Source organism: Staurois parvus, unplaced genomic scaffold (genome assembly GCF_062004578.1).
Source record: "Staurois parvus isolate SC_StPar_1 unplaced genomic scaffold, SC_StPar_1.0 ptg000375l, whole genome shotgun sequence".
NCBI lineage: Eukaryota > Metazoa > Chordata > Amphibia > Anura > Ranidae > Staurois > Staurois parvus.
Window position 1 is genome coordinate 960,165 of NW_028318171.1, and position 13,951 is coordinate 974,115.

The 13,951-nt window shown below is 43.2% G+C and overlaps 1 protein-coding gene across 1 annotated transcript in view; it reads right to left on the minus strand.

The window, feature by feature from the left end:
• LOC149456125 (synaptonemal complex protein 1-like) overlaps positions 1-13,678 on the minus strand; it is a 34,180-nt gene extending 20,502 nt beyond the window's left edge. The window contains exon 1 of the mRNA XM_089685402.1: positions 13,571-13,678. Within this exon, the coding sequence (XP_089541528.1) occupies positions 13,571-13,678 (108 nt within the window). The remainder of the gene's footprint in view (positions 1-13,570) is intronic.
• Between the last annotated feature and the right edge of the window lie 273 nt (positions 13,679-13,951).

Genomic DNA, 13,951 nt, shown 5'->3' on the forward strand with positions numbered 1-13,951 from the left:
AAAAAGACTTATGAGAAATCAATTGTAAAACAGAATAAACCTGTAGAGCCCCCTAATGTCCAGGAAGCATGGTGGAAGACACCCAAAGACAGGGATGGTTGACATTTCATTTCAGAGCAAAATCAACAGCTAGTGTTAGGGGGGTCTGTAAAGAATTGGGTGCTAGTCACTTTAAGAAGGAATAACAGCAGGTTTATTACTCACAAAACCATGGGAGAAAGGGTAAAGTCACATATGCTCCAGACTTTAAGCAGAACTCCGTTACATCACTGCATCAGGAAAGGGCCTTTAAGTCATATCTGACACTCCTGTGTTCAGAACCATTCAATAGACACTGTAGGCAGCAAATATCTTTCTCCTCCAGGATGACTCAACCAGCCCCTACTCACAAGGTTCCAGTGTAAGAGCCCTGCAGACATCTCCAGTAGGATCCTCCTCTGGGACTCTATCCTGTACCCAATCTTCTCCCAGGAGAGTCAACCAGATTCTATGGGACTGTCCTGTTGTCAGACAAGAACAGCTACAGGCCTCAGCTTCAGGCCTAATCACAAGAAGACCTCTTCAGGCAGGCTCTATTGCATGCACCATCCCAGGTAACAGCCCAAGAGAAGAGACTTTGCCTCAGCTTACTCTAATATTTATACCCTTTCCAATGAGGCCCCACTGGCAAAGAAACTCCTAGTGGCTGGCTGGGAAAAGATACTGTATATTCTTAATTCAAACCCACTGTTTGATCTCACACTTATACCAGAGATGGCAGTGTCACCTACGGACAGCAAGGCTGAACTTAGGGAACGCTAAACAAGACAGACGATAAATCAGCACCCACTGACTACAGCCATGTTAGTCTAAATTTAACCACTTCAGCAACAGTGACATACTGATATGTCATGGGGTTGAAGTGGTTATACTGGGATGATGCCTGCAGCTACAGGTATCATCCCAGTAACTTTTTTTTCAGACAGCAATGTATTTTTTGTAAAAGTGATCCTAGTGGGTAATTAGCTGCCGGAGGTTCCATTGGCTGACCATAGAGATGACCAAGGCACATGAAAATTAAGTGGGCACAAAAGAGGGAAGCAGGGGAAAAACAAAATAGCAGCAGGATAATGGGGCCAATGGAACATAAATGAGTACAAAGGAAAAAAGGCTGTGAGACAAATTAGCCCAGAAAAAAAGTTCACACCAAAAATGCAAGTGTTAACATGCTTCTTGCTAGATGTACTGATATGCATTGAAATAAGGACTTTATATGCTTTTGCAGAATGCAACCATCAGGCCTTTTGTACACCTAGCATTTAGCCCCTTTTGTCAAATCTTGGCATTTTCATACATCTCGAAGACGCAGTGTCCAGCCTCACTATCTACAATCTATCAAAGTCAATGACAGGCTGAAATACATTGCAATGGACATTATATCAAGTGGTATTTGCATTTAGGGCCTGTGTATTCAGGGAAGTATGCACCTGTGAGTCCATAAAGCTGTACCTGTGCCTCCTGAATGCACAGGGGCTAACTCCTAGTGTGTACAAGGCCTTAGTCAGGGAAAAAATTGACCCCACTTATAGAACTATGACATTTCTGAAATAATCAGCTTGAATGCAGTAGCGCACAACTATGTCTACAAAAAAGAGAAAGGCAAGCAACAAACCTTTACCATTTGAGAGTTTCTGCTCAGTCAAAACCTGTCAGCAGAGAGTGTGTGTGTGTGTGGGAGGTCAGGATGCACTGTGTCTGAATATGAGCACACAGCCGGGACTGAGCAAGCATCTTGTTATGGGGGCATTCAGAAGAAAGGAGGAGCACGCAGCACCAGCAGGGGACCCCAGAAGAGAAGGTTTGGGTCCACTTTGCGCAAAACCATTGCACAGAAAAGGTAAGTATAGGTTTGTTATTTAAAGAAAAACCTTTTCTTTAGAACTTTACTTTAAGTCACCTACTCCTTCCTGCCTTACTAAATTCATGGGATGCCATGTTCTTAAAGCTGATCTACAGGTATGATCTTTATTGCATACTTATATTGGTCTATTACAGACTGCGAAGGAATCTGACAATCACTGTAGTAGGTGGTGCTACAAAATTCATAGTAGTGATCTTTTGGGTCCTGTTCCAGGAGCCTCTCCTGTAGCACACTCACCACAGTGGATCGATTGTTTGGGACCGCTGTCATTCACAGAATGCCTTGCATTTTCTTTTAACGAATGCAAGCTGTTTTCTGATTCATTGAACAAAACAAGGCATTCTGTAAAAGCCTCAGTGAGATCAGGAATATGAAATGTTGGGTTTACATATTCTTTAATGCATAAAGAAATTCTTCCTTTACAACCACTTTCAGATATGAAATATGCACACTTACATTTTGCCAAGCTGGACCAATGGAAGTATGCAATACAGGTCATACCTAGAGTTTAGCTTTAAACTAAGCAATGACTGAGCCAGAACAACATCCTATTTGATACAGGCACTAATGTCCTTACTCCAGAAAAAATTAAGACTTGCCTGTAAATTCTGTTTCTTGGATTACAGTACAGGTCACTGGCTTATTTGTAGACAACTGGGTTATATGCTGATATATTCAGGTGATTGGACACTGGCAACATACAGGGGTTAGACCAAAAATGGAAAACTACATGATTTGCAGGTGTGAAAGCGACAACATGTTTCGCGTTGAAAGCAGACGTGATGTACCATCAATGTTTTGTCGCTTTTGTTTGCTTCCGCTATGCGATGAGACAGCTAGCTGACACGTGGAAAGCCTCACTTTCATCATTCGCCGAGTGTGCTGCTAGTAATAGGTCCCGTGAAGATTGAGATTGAGCTCTGCAGTCACTTCTGCAGCAGCTGTTTCCTTATTCCGGGTCACAATCCTATGCAATGTCCTTTTGTTTGCTTATCAGACGACGTTTTCTCAGAAACTGTATATGCCGTCATAACCTTTGGTATTGTACTTAATGACACGTCAAATAAATTGGCAACTTCAGTCACAGAGGCACCAGCTAAGCAGGCACCAACAATTTTCCCTCTTTGAAACTCAGTAAGCTCTAACATGACTCCATATTACTAGCAGAGCTCGCAGTGAATGACGAAAGTGATTCTTCCCACCTGTTAGCTAGGTGTTCCATCACACAGTGGAAGCAAATAATGTTACATCACTTCCGCATTCAATGTGAAACACGTGGTCACTTTCACACCTGCAAGTCATGTAGTGTTTCCATTTTTTTGTCTAAGCCCTGTAAGTGCCAATTCACACTGACTTGTGCTAAAATGTATAGAAAATGGATGTAAATTTCCATCCATTTTAGTCATGCGCTGCTCCGTTGCCATTCATTTTAGCAAGCGTTAAAGCATACTGCATTTTCACAGGATATCCTATGCATTGTGATGACATTCACTTACATCCATTGCGTTGCACTAAAATGCATACATGTTGCATTTTAGCACAATGGAGGTCAACGCAGCGTTATGGTGTGAATATGACACATTGGAAATGATTGATTTTCAGATGTCCTTTCATTAATCTGCAATTTACAGCTACGCTAAAACACAGATCAACGCACTGTTGTGAATTGTTACTGTTAGGACCCCGTATAAACCCTCCTACTGACAGTTAATTTCAGTCAGCAAGCAATAAAGGATAAACTGTATATAGCATACTGTACTCAAAGAAAGGGATTTTACAGTTAAGGTAAAAATCTTTTTTCCTTGATCAAACAGTACAGAACCAAAGGTTTTTTCATGAATGACTGGGACACCCAAAAGCTATACAAAGAGATTAGTGGTGCACCGAAATGAAAATGCTCGTCCCGAAACCGAAAATTCAGGCTGCACTTGGCCAAAAACCAAAATGGACAGTTTTTAAACATTAATATATTTCTCAAACACAAATTTTTTGGAAAATAATACACTTTAATGATGATGTTACGCCGAGTAAATAAATACCCCACATGTCATGCTTTAAAATTGCGCGCGTTCGTGGAATAGCATCAAACTGCAGTACTTAAAAATGTGAATGAGTGACGCTTTAAAAATTTCTACAGGTTACCAGTCCAAAGTTTAGAGGAGGTCTAGTGCTAGAATTATTGCTCTTGCTCTGACATTCGTGGCGATACCTCACGTGTGTGGTTTGAACACCATTTACATATGTGAGCTTGGCCTAAGTATGCATTCACCACTACGTACGAGCACAGGGGGACAGGGGCATGTAAAAAAAAACTTTCGTTGTTTATTTAATTTTTTTTTTACACTGTCCCTTTTAAAAAAAATTGTATCACTTTTATTCATATCACAAGGAATGCATGCATCCCTTGTGATAGAAATAAGTAGTGACAGGTCCTCTTTATGGAGAGATATGGGGTCAATAAGATCCCACATCTCTCCTCTACAATGTAAAGCATTAGATTAAAAAAAACATTGATCTAGTGCTTTAAAAAAATAGCCAGCACCAGCACCGGGATCGTTCGGTGCTTTTCTCAGGTAAGGCTGAGAACGCCGAGTGGCGAGGGGCGGCAGCGAGTGGGCAGGGTTATGTTTGGCACTTGTATCGGTGCTTATTTTCATATCGGCCAACGGCCGGTAGGGGCGTTTTGGCCACCGAACTTTCGGTGCATCCCTAAAAGAGGCATGGGCGCCAGTGCAAATAAAAGTTACCAGGCCAAAAAAAATAAACAAGCGTATGACATATGTATGACACATATTTATCAGCTTAATGTAGCACTTTACAGACGAAGCCATCATCAGCAGAGGCTTGAACATTCACCTGGTAAAATTTAGCAAACACATGAACAGAAGACCAGGTGGCAGCCTTGCAAATCTGCGAAACAGATGCTTAAAGCAGAAAAGCCAAATAAACTCCCAATGACCTAATGGAGTGGTCCTTAACAGTAAAGGGAGGAGCCTTATCTTGTAGGGACTAGGCTTGAACAATGATCAGTCCAATCCACCTATCGATGGTGAGAAGCAGGATTTACTTTGCCTTTAGTAAAGACAAAGAAAGAATCTGTAAGTTCAAAGAAAGCTGTAGCTGATAGGATAACATGTACAGCATGAACCACATCCAAACAGTGAAAAGATACCTCTCTTGGCTGCTTAAGAGCTGGACAGAAAGATGGTAGGATGAAAGGAGGAGATCACTTTGGGCAGAAAAGAAGCGTTTGATCTCAGGACAACCTCATGCTTATGCAACACCAGTAAAGTTTCCTTACAAGATAATGCCACTAGTTCTGATACTTGTCTAGCAGAAGTGATGGAGACAAGAAAAATCACCTTACGAGTGAGTTCATTCAAGGGAACATCCCAGAAAAGTTCGAAGGTAGGCCACTGAAGAGCTTTCAGCACTAGACTGAGATCCCACGGCATCACCAGAGAGTGTCTAGGAGTTAAATGAATGACTCCCTGATACTTGTCGAGCAGAAGTGATGGAGACAAGAAAAATCACCTTACGAGTGAGTTCATTCAAGGGAACATCCCAGAAAAGTTCAAAGGTAGGCCACTGAAGAGCTTTCAGCACTAGACTGAGATCTCACGGCATCACCAGAGAGTGTCAAGGAGTTAAATGAATGACTCCCTGAACAAAAGTGTTCACCTAGGAATGAGAGGCCAAAAGATGCTGGAAGAGGATAGCCAAGGCTGAAATATGTCAATTGAGGGTATTCAGGGCCAGATGCTGATTCAAACCTGCTTGAGGAAAAGCCAAGATACGTTCCACAGAGCATGATCTAGGATGAAACTTTATTTGCTCGCACCACGCAAAATAAGCCTTCCGGGGATGTATATATTTTCCAAGAAGTCAACTTCCTAGCATGAAGAAGAGTTGAGATAACTAAATCTAATAAGCCTCTGTACCTTAGAACCTAGGCTTCACTTGTCTGGCCATCAAAGCCAGTGACCGACAAGCAGGATGGTGGATCGGAAGGTCTGTGAAGTCTGAATGGTGTCCAAATATGTTACTAGGGAAGCTAATATGGTGTCCCAACAGTAAGTACCATCCTGAAGTTAAAAAAAAAGCTAAATATAATCCGCTGACAACAAAGGGTGCAACGCACTATGATCCTCAGGAAATGATACCCGAGCTTCCCTCACAGCTGCACACACATCTGGGGAGAGAGAAGGGGCAGCTCAAACTTACAGCCAACCACACCAGCTGAAGTAAACATTGGCAGTGTATGCCTGGCAAAAGAATAAGTGTCATGCATAAAAACAGTTCTAGCCCTGAGTAGAGCTGCAGCAAAAAAAAGAGTCATAAACCTAACTGAGCAATCGGAGGAGAAGGGCCTTAGTAAGAGAGGAGACCAATAACCATTGGTCACTCTGACTGAGCTTCAGAGCTTTTGCAAACTCCAAGGGGGCTTTCATGTGTTTTAGAGAGGCTTCCGTCTAGCCACTATGCCACAAAGCCCAGATGATGGAGGGCTGCAGTGATGGCTGTCCTTCTGGAACTTTGTCCTATCTCCATACAGAATCTCTGGAGCTCAGTTAGAGCGACCATCAGGTTATTGGTTACCCCTCTTACTAAGGTCCTTCACTCCCGATTACTCAATTTGGCTGGACGACCAGCTCTTTGAAGAGTCCTGGTTGTGCCAAACTTCTTCCTTTTGAGAATTATGGAGGCCACTGTGCTCTTGGGAACCTTCAATGCAGCAGACATTTTTTGTAACCTTCCCCAGATCTGTGCCTTGCAATGATCCAGTCTCTGAGCTCTGGAGGCAGTTGCTTTGATCTCATGGCTTTTTTCTGATACAGTATGCATTGTCAGCTATGAGGTCTTTTATAGAGAGATGTGTGCCTTTCTAAACCATCAATTTAATTTACCACAGGTGGACTCCAATCAAGCTGTTGAATCATCTAGGCAATGATCAAAAGAAATGGGAGGCTCCTTACCTAAATTTTAAGTGTTGTTGCAGAAGTTCTGAATATTTATGCCAATGCAATATTTAAGCTTTTTATTTTTAATAAATTCAGAGACATTTCTAAATTCTGTTTTAGTTTTGTCATTATGGAGTACTGAGTGTAGATTAATGAGAAAAAAAAATTCAAACTGTAGTATCAAGCTGCAACATAACAAAATTGAAAAACGTGAAGGGGGTCTGAATACTTTCTGAATGCACTGTAGCTTCTTTACTAGCCTGTGCCACATCAGCTCTTCACGCTGAAGGACTTGCTGCAACAGTCACTCACTGCCTGTCTACAATATTACCATTCCATTGTGCTTCTAGGAACCCTAATGTGAAATTTAGGTTGTGTATTTGGTTGCAGTGAATCTTGACATACTAGGCACAATTCACTAAGCGGTATCTCACCGCATCCAAGTATGCGGTAGGACACCGCATAGCATTTAAAAAAAAAAATTTATTTCACTGGAAAAAGCTACTAAAATACTGCATGAGCCTTATCTGAGCATGCAGCCCGGCAGGTCAGGAAAGGGAGGGAGAAATGCGAGCACACCCCCCCCTCCTGAACCATACCAGTCCACATGCCCTCAACATGAGGGGTGCTTTGGGATGTGGGGGGTACTTGGTACCACTACCCCAGCAATGGGCAAACTACGGCCCGCGGGCCGTATACGGCCCGGCGGACCTTTTAATCCGGCCCGCGGAGCTAGGCTCCCGCTAGGCTCCTCTCACAGTCCGCCCTGAAGACCGGTGTAGCATAAAAATCTGTCTCCTATGAGGATCTGGCCCCCTCGACGTATCTGCGCATGTGCCGGAGATCGCCGATCGGCTGCTAATGCCTGAAACTGGCACATGCGCAGATACGTCGAGGGGGACAGATCCTCATAGGAGACAGATTTTCATGCTACACCGGAACGGCGCGGGAACACGGCGAGAGGAGCGCGCGGAGCAAAGGTAAGTGAATTGACACAGGGGGGACTTGGGGACTTAATATGGGGGATGAATTAATATGGGGGATGAATTACTATAGGGGGGATGAATTACTATAGGGGGGATGAATTACTATGGGGGATGAATTACTATGGGGGGGATGAATTACTATGGGGGATGAATTACTATAGGGGGGATGAATTACTATAGGGGGGATGAATTACTATGGGGGGGATGAATTACTATGGGGGATGAATTACTATAGGGGGGATGAATTACTATAGGGAGGATGAATTACTATAGGGGGGATGAATTACTATATGGGGGATGAATTACTATAGGGGGGATGAATTACTATGGGGGATGAATTACTATATGGGGGATGAATTACTATAGGGGGGATGAATTACTATAGGGGGGATGAATTACTATGGGGGATGAATTACTATGGGGGATGAATTACTATAGGGGGGATGAATTACTATATGGGGGATGAATTACTATGGGGGATGAATTACTATATGGGGGATGAATTACTATATGGGGGATGAATTACTATATGGGGGATGAATTACTATGGGTGATGAATTACTATGGGGGATGAATTACTATGGGGGACGAATTACTATATGGGGGATGAATTACTATGGGGGATGAATTACTATGGGGGATGAATTACTATATGGGGGATGAATTACTATATGGGGGATGAATTACTATGGGGGATGAATTACTATATGTGGGATTAATTACTATGCTTACTATGGGGGAATATTACTATACTTACTATGGATGACACATACACATCATTCATCTACTCTTGGTCCGGCCCCCGGGTCCAATATATGAACCCATTGCGGCCCTCAAGTCAAAAAGTTTGCCCACCCCTGCACTACCCACTCACAAAAAAAACTGTAGTGGGAAAAAAGACAGGAGACAGTCTTTGACAAGTCCTTTATTAAAAGAAGGAAAATAGAAGAATGTCCGCCAAAGCAAATCTAACATCAATCATGATGCCCCGAAAAAAAAAAAAAGGCTCCGCTCCCAACGCTTGCTCCCACCATCTGACTGCTCAGCAGGCTTGACAGTTCTTAAATATGTAACGGGGGGGGGGCCACCCAGTGACATCATCCATGTGACCCTGCCCCAGTGTGACATCATCGACCGGGGCATGCTGGGTCAATGATGTCACACGGGGGCAGGGTAACATACGTGATGGGTCGGCCCCTTACATATTTAGGAACTGTCAAGCCAGCAGAGCAGTCAGATGGCCAGGAGCCAGCGTGGCGGTGGTGGCGGGCATCATGATTGACGTTGGATCTACTTCGGGGGACATTCTTTTATTTTCATTCTTTTAATAAAGGACTTGTCAAAGACTGTCTCCTGTCTCTTTTCCCATTACATTTTTTTTTTTAATGGGTAGCGGTACCATGTACCCCATACTTATTCAGATGGGGGGGCTGGGATCTGTGGGCCCCCTTGTTAAAGGGGGCTTTCAGATTCCAATAAGCCCCCACCCGCAGGCCTCCACAACCACAGCCCAGGGTCATGGGGAAGGGGCCCTTGTCCCCATCAACATGAGGACAAGGTGCTTTGGGGGGGAGCGCCCCCTGCCCCAAAGCAGCCCCCCGCGTTGAGGGCATGTGTCCTGATATGGTTCAGGAGGGGGGTCGCTCACTCGTCCCCCCTGCCCCCTGCAGCGTGCTCGGATAAGGGTCTGGTATGGATTTTGGGGGAACCCCACGCCATTTTTTTTTGCAATTTTGGAGTGGGGGTTACCCTAAAAATCCAAACCAGACCCAAAGGGCTTGGTATGGATGGGAGGGGGGACCCCACGCCATTTTTTTAATTATTTTTAATTGACACTTTTTTTTTTCTACATTCAGCTGTCAGTGGGGAACCCCACTGACAGCTGATGACTCATAGGTTTTAGGGACTCAGCAGCCACTCATTCTTTAACAACCCATGACAGTACTGACCAATACCAGTACATACTGCATGCCTGGACTACTACTTAATTACCGCATGCATTTAATTATTTATTTCCTTTTGTGAATTGACTTTAAGGTCTTTTCATGCAGTATTTACCAAGCATTTGTGTTATTTTCGGTAAATACCGCCTACTAAAAATAGTGAATTGACATTTTCAGTATCGCATGCGATACGTGGTCATGTGACTGACGTAACGCATGCGATAAGCTTTAATGAATTGTGCCCAATGTATCTGGCTATTGGGGTGGAAGTTTTATTGAATATATAGTTGCAAGAGGATTTCAGTTAGGCTGGTACCATGACAACTGCCAAGGTTTCCAGCGTTGGGTGAAGTTCAGGCCAGTGGAGAACAGCCTGATAAACTCTTTCACTACTGATATGCAGAAATGACTGTCTGATCATTGTTTGTTTAAAATTTAAACAAAAGCAGATACTTCTTAGCTAGTTAAAGATACCTAAGCAAATAAATACAGTGTATCAGTTTGTTGTGTGCAAGTCTGTGTATGTGTGTTTTAACCACCTCCTGCCCGCCATATAGTAATATGACGGACACAAGGTGGCTCTCTCGTTCTGGGAGGACGTCATATGACGTCCTCCCATTCTAACCGTGCATGTGCGGCTCCCGGAGCGCAGCGATCGGTAGTGCGCCGTGTCCCTTGGACACAGCGGATCACCGATCAACAGAAAGAGCCGAAGATGTCGGCTCGGTCATGTGATCAGCTGTGTCCAATCACAGCTGATCACATGTAAACAGGAAAATGCCAGTTATCGGCATTTCTCTCCTCTCGAGCTGTCACGCTGACAGCTCAAGAGGAGAGGAGAGCCGGTAATCGGCATTCCACGGAGGGGACATGTACACTGATCACTAGGGCACTAATGATCAGTGTGCCCTGATGATCAGTGTAGCCCCAGCAGTGCCACCTGTCAGTGTCCATCAGTGCCAGCTGTCAGTGCTCATCAGTGCCACGTGCCAGTGCCCATCAGTGCCACATCAATGCCACATATCAGTGCCTACCAGTGCACATCAATGCCACATATCAGTGTCCATCTGAGCTGCCTTTCAGTGTCATCCATCAGTGCCAGTCAGTGCCACCTATCAATGCCAATCTGTGCCAGCTATCAGTGCTGCCAATCTGTGCCACCTATCAGTGCCAGTCAGTGCCGCCTATCAGTGCGCATCAGTGCCACCTAACAGTGCCAGTCAGTGCCACCTAACAGTGCCAGTCAGTGCCACCTATCAGTGCTATATATCAGTGCCCATCAGTGATGCCTGTCAATGCCCATCAGTGCCACCTACCAGTGCCTCCTCATCAGTGCCCATCAGTGCCACCTATCAGTGTCCATCATTGCAGCCTCATTAGCGCACATCAGTGAAGGAGAAAAATCACTTATTTACAAAATTTTATAACAAAAACTAAGAAAAAGCAATTTTTTTTTCAAAATTTTCAGTGGTTTTTGGTTTAAGTAAAAATAAAAAACCCAGAGTTGATTAAATACCACCAAAATAAAGCTCTATCTGTCACAAAAAAATGATAAAAATTTCATATGGGTAGTGTTGATTAACTGTTGATGACCGTGCAATTGTCATTCAAAGTGCAACAGCGCTGAAAGCTGGAAATTGGCCTGGGCAGGAAGGGGATATAAGTGCCCTGGTTAAACAGGTGTTGTTATTGAAACCCTAGAAAATTTTTTTTTGTTTTCTGTTCCCAACGTAACCAATTATTATCCTCTTATTATAAATAATAACCCAATAACTTTATTCTTGGTGTCAAGATAAAATGGACAAGTAGAGGACAAAGATTACAATTTAACATCTATTGTAACAGCTACAGTTTGTCTCTGAAGATTTTAATGTACTAGGTCATGAATTAACCACTTCAAGACCGGACACTTTTACCCCCTTCCTGTCCAGGGCAATTTTCAGCTTTCAGCGCTATCACGCTTTGAATGACAATTACGCGGTCATGCAACGCTGTACCCAAATGAATTTTTTACCATGTTTTTGAAACAGATAAAGCTTTATTTTGGTGGTATTTATTCACCGCTGGGATTTTTATTTTTTTTGCTATGTAAATGAAAAAGTCCAAAAATTTTGAAAAAAAGTGTTTTTTTTATAAAATTTTGCAAATAAATAATATTTCATCATAAATCTTTGCCAAAATTTATTCCGTTATCTTTTTAGTAAAACAAAAAAAAAATCCAAATTAGTTTATAACAAAAATTATAATTTTTAAACATTTTTTTTTACATTTTTATTTTATTTTTTTATATTATTATTTTTTTTTTTTTTTTACATACTGGCACCCTAGCAGTACAGTGTCACCATGGTGACACTGTACTACTTGTGGGGGGTGATAAAGATTTTTTTTTTTTTTTACACATTGGTTTTACACCCATATAGGATGTAAAAGCAATCATTTCTCTTTCTCTCTGTGTGCATTCATGCACTCATTGAGAAGTACTGACTGAGCTGTGATTGGTCACAGCTTGTCACATGGTACAAGCCTGTTGTGAATAGGCTTGTACCATGTGACCTCTGTGATCATTCACAGATTTCACACGTAGTAAGCAATGATGTCACAAGTGACATCTTGCTTACTACTTTGCATGTGATCACTGATTGGCCAATCAGTGATCACATGATCGGGACCTCGTACAGAGGTCCCGTCCGACGATCGGTGTTTCACTGTGTCCGGAGGACACAGCGGGCACCGGATCGCGGTGCTGCGCGCTCCCAGGGAGCGCGCACAAGCAGGGTGCTGGGAGGCCGTTTATAGACGGCCACCGGACCCTGCAGTGCCACCGTCCGGCCGTTTATATGCAACGGCCGGTCGGGAAGTGGTTAAAGAAGTTTGGGAATTAAAAAAAAAAAAAACATTCATACTCACTTATGTGGCTGCAGCATCGGTCCAAAGATGCAGTTGTCCCCTGGCGGGTCTAAGACTGAGAACTCAGTTCTCAGTCTTAACTGAGCAGAGCAGTGATTTTCAGTCACTGGCTCTCTACTCTGCTCCTTCAGTGCTCGCTGGAGCGCCAGGCTGGGAAGGGGGCAGTAGTAGCTGGCTCAGGCTTTCAGCGGCATGCTGAGAGGCTGAGCTAGCTGCCAGTCAGCCATCTGGGTAGATTCTGACAATATTGTTTCCAGAGCCTGGACCAACTCTGATGTTAGCCAACAGCGGGCTCCTGCTGATCAGAGAGCAGGCAGATGACACCGTTTATTCAGAAAGGACACGGACAGAGCCCGCTCTGCTCTATGGGTAGCCTGGGTTTACATGGCCTCTGATGTCTGTTTACACCCACTTAACCTCTAATCTGATCCGCCTAAATAGCAGAGGAAGGGTTTTTTTTAGCGGACCTAATGGGACCCAGAGGTAGGTGTGTGTAAATAAACACAAGACCATTACACCCGCCTGTCCAAAAGGGTGAATGGACCATCCAATCAGGTCTGCCTGAAAAACTGACAGGCAGACCTGATCAGACCCGCTGTGTGAAAGGAGCCTTAGTGACATTTATTTGGACTTTTTCTGTAATGTTGAAAATGTTTTACTGCCCAGCAGCTTCCTCAGTTCATCCCCAGCATAGTAAGTGAGAATAAAGGTATTATTATGAGTAAGCACACCTTTTATCTACAGGGAACCCCAGAAGCTGGACCTATCACCTAGTACAAAATTATTTTGGCAACTGACACAGAACAGGCAACACATGTACCAAGGATTAAACTACAAGTTATATTCTGAGAGAAAGTTTTATTATCTATCTACCTGAAAGTAGGACACATTTTCCACAGCTGTAACAGGTTTAACAGCAGACACATGACTGCTGCTTAGTCTTGGCAATGGGAACATTTTAAACGGAATTTCTTGCTCCATCGTTGACTGTAGATGAAAACTAATGAAATAAATGCATTTTAAATGGTTATACATTTACATAGTTACAGTTATTGTATGGTAGTCTTAAATGAAACACGTGGCAGCATCCTACTTAGTGCATACGGACAAATTTTCCGTTTTAGTGCCCCACATTTATCTAACAATGATGTATATAAAACATTGGTCATTCAAATACTAGCTAACTTTCATTCTGAATAATAAATGAATCATGTTAAAGTACACTAAACTATGACATATTGGACTAAAACTTTA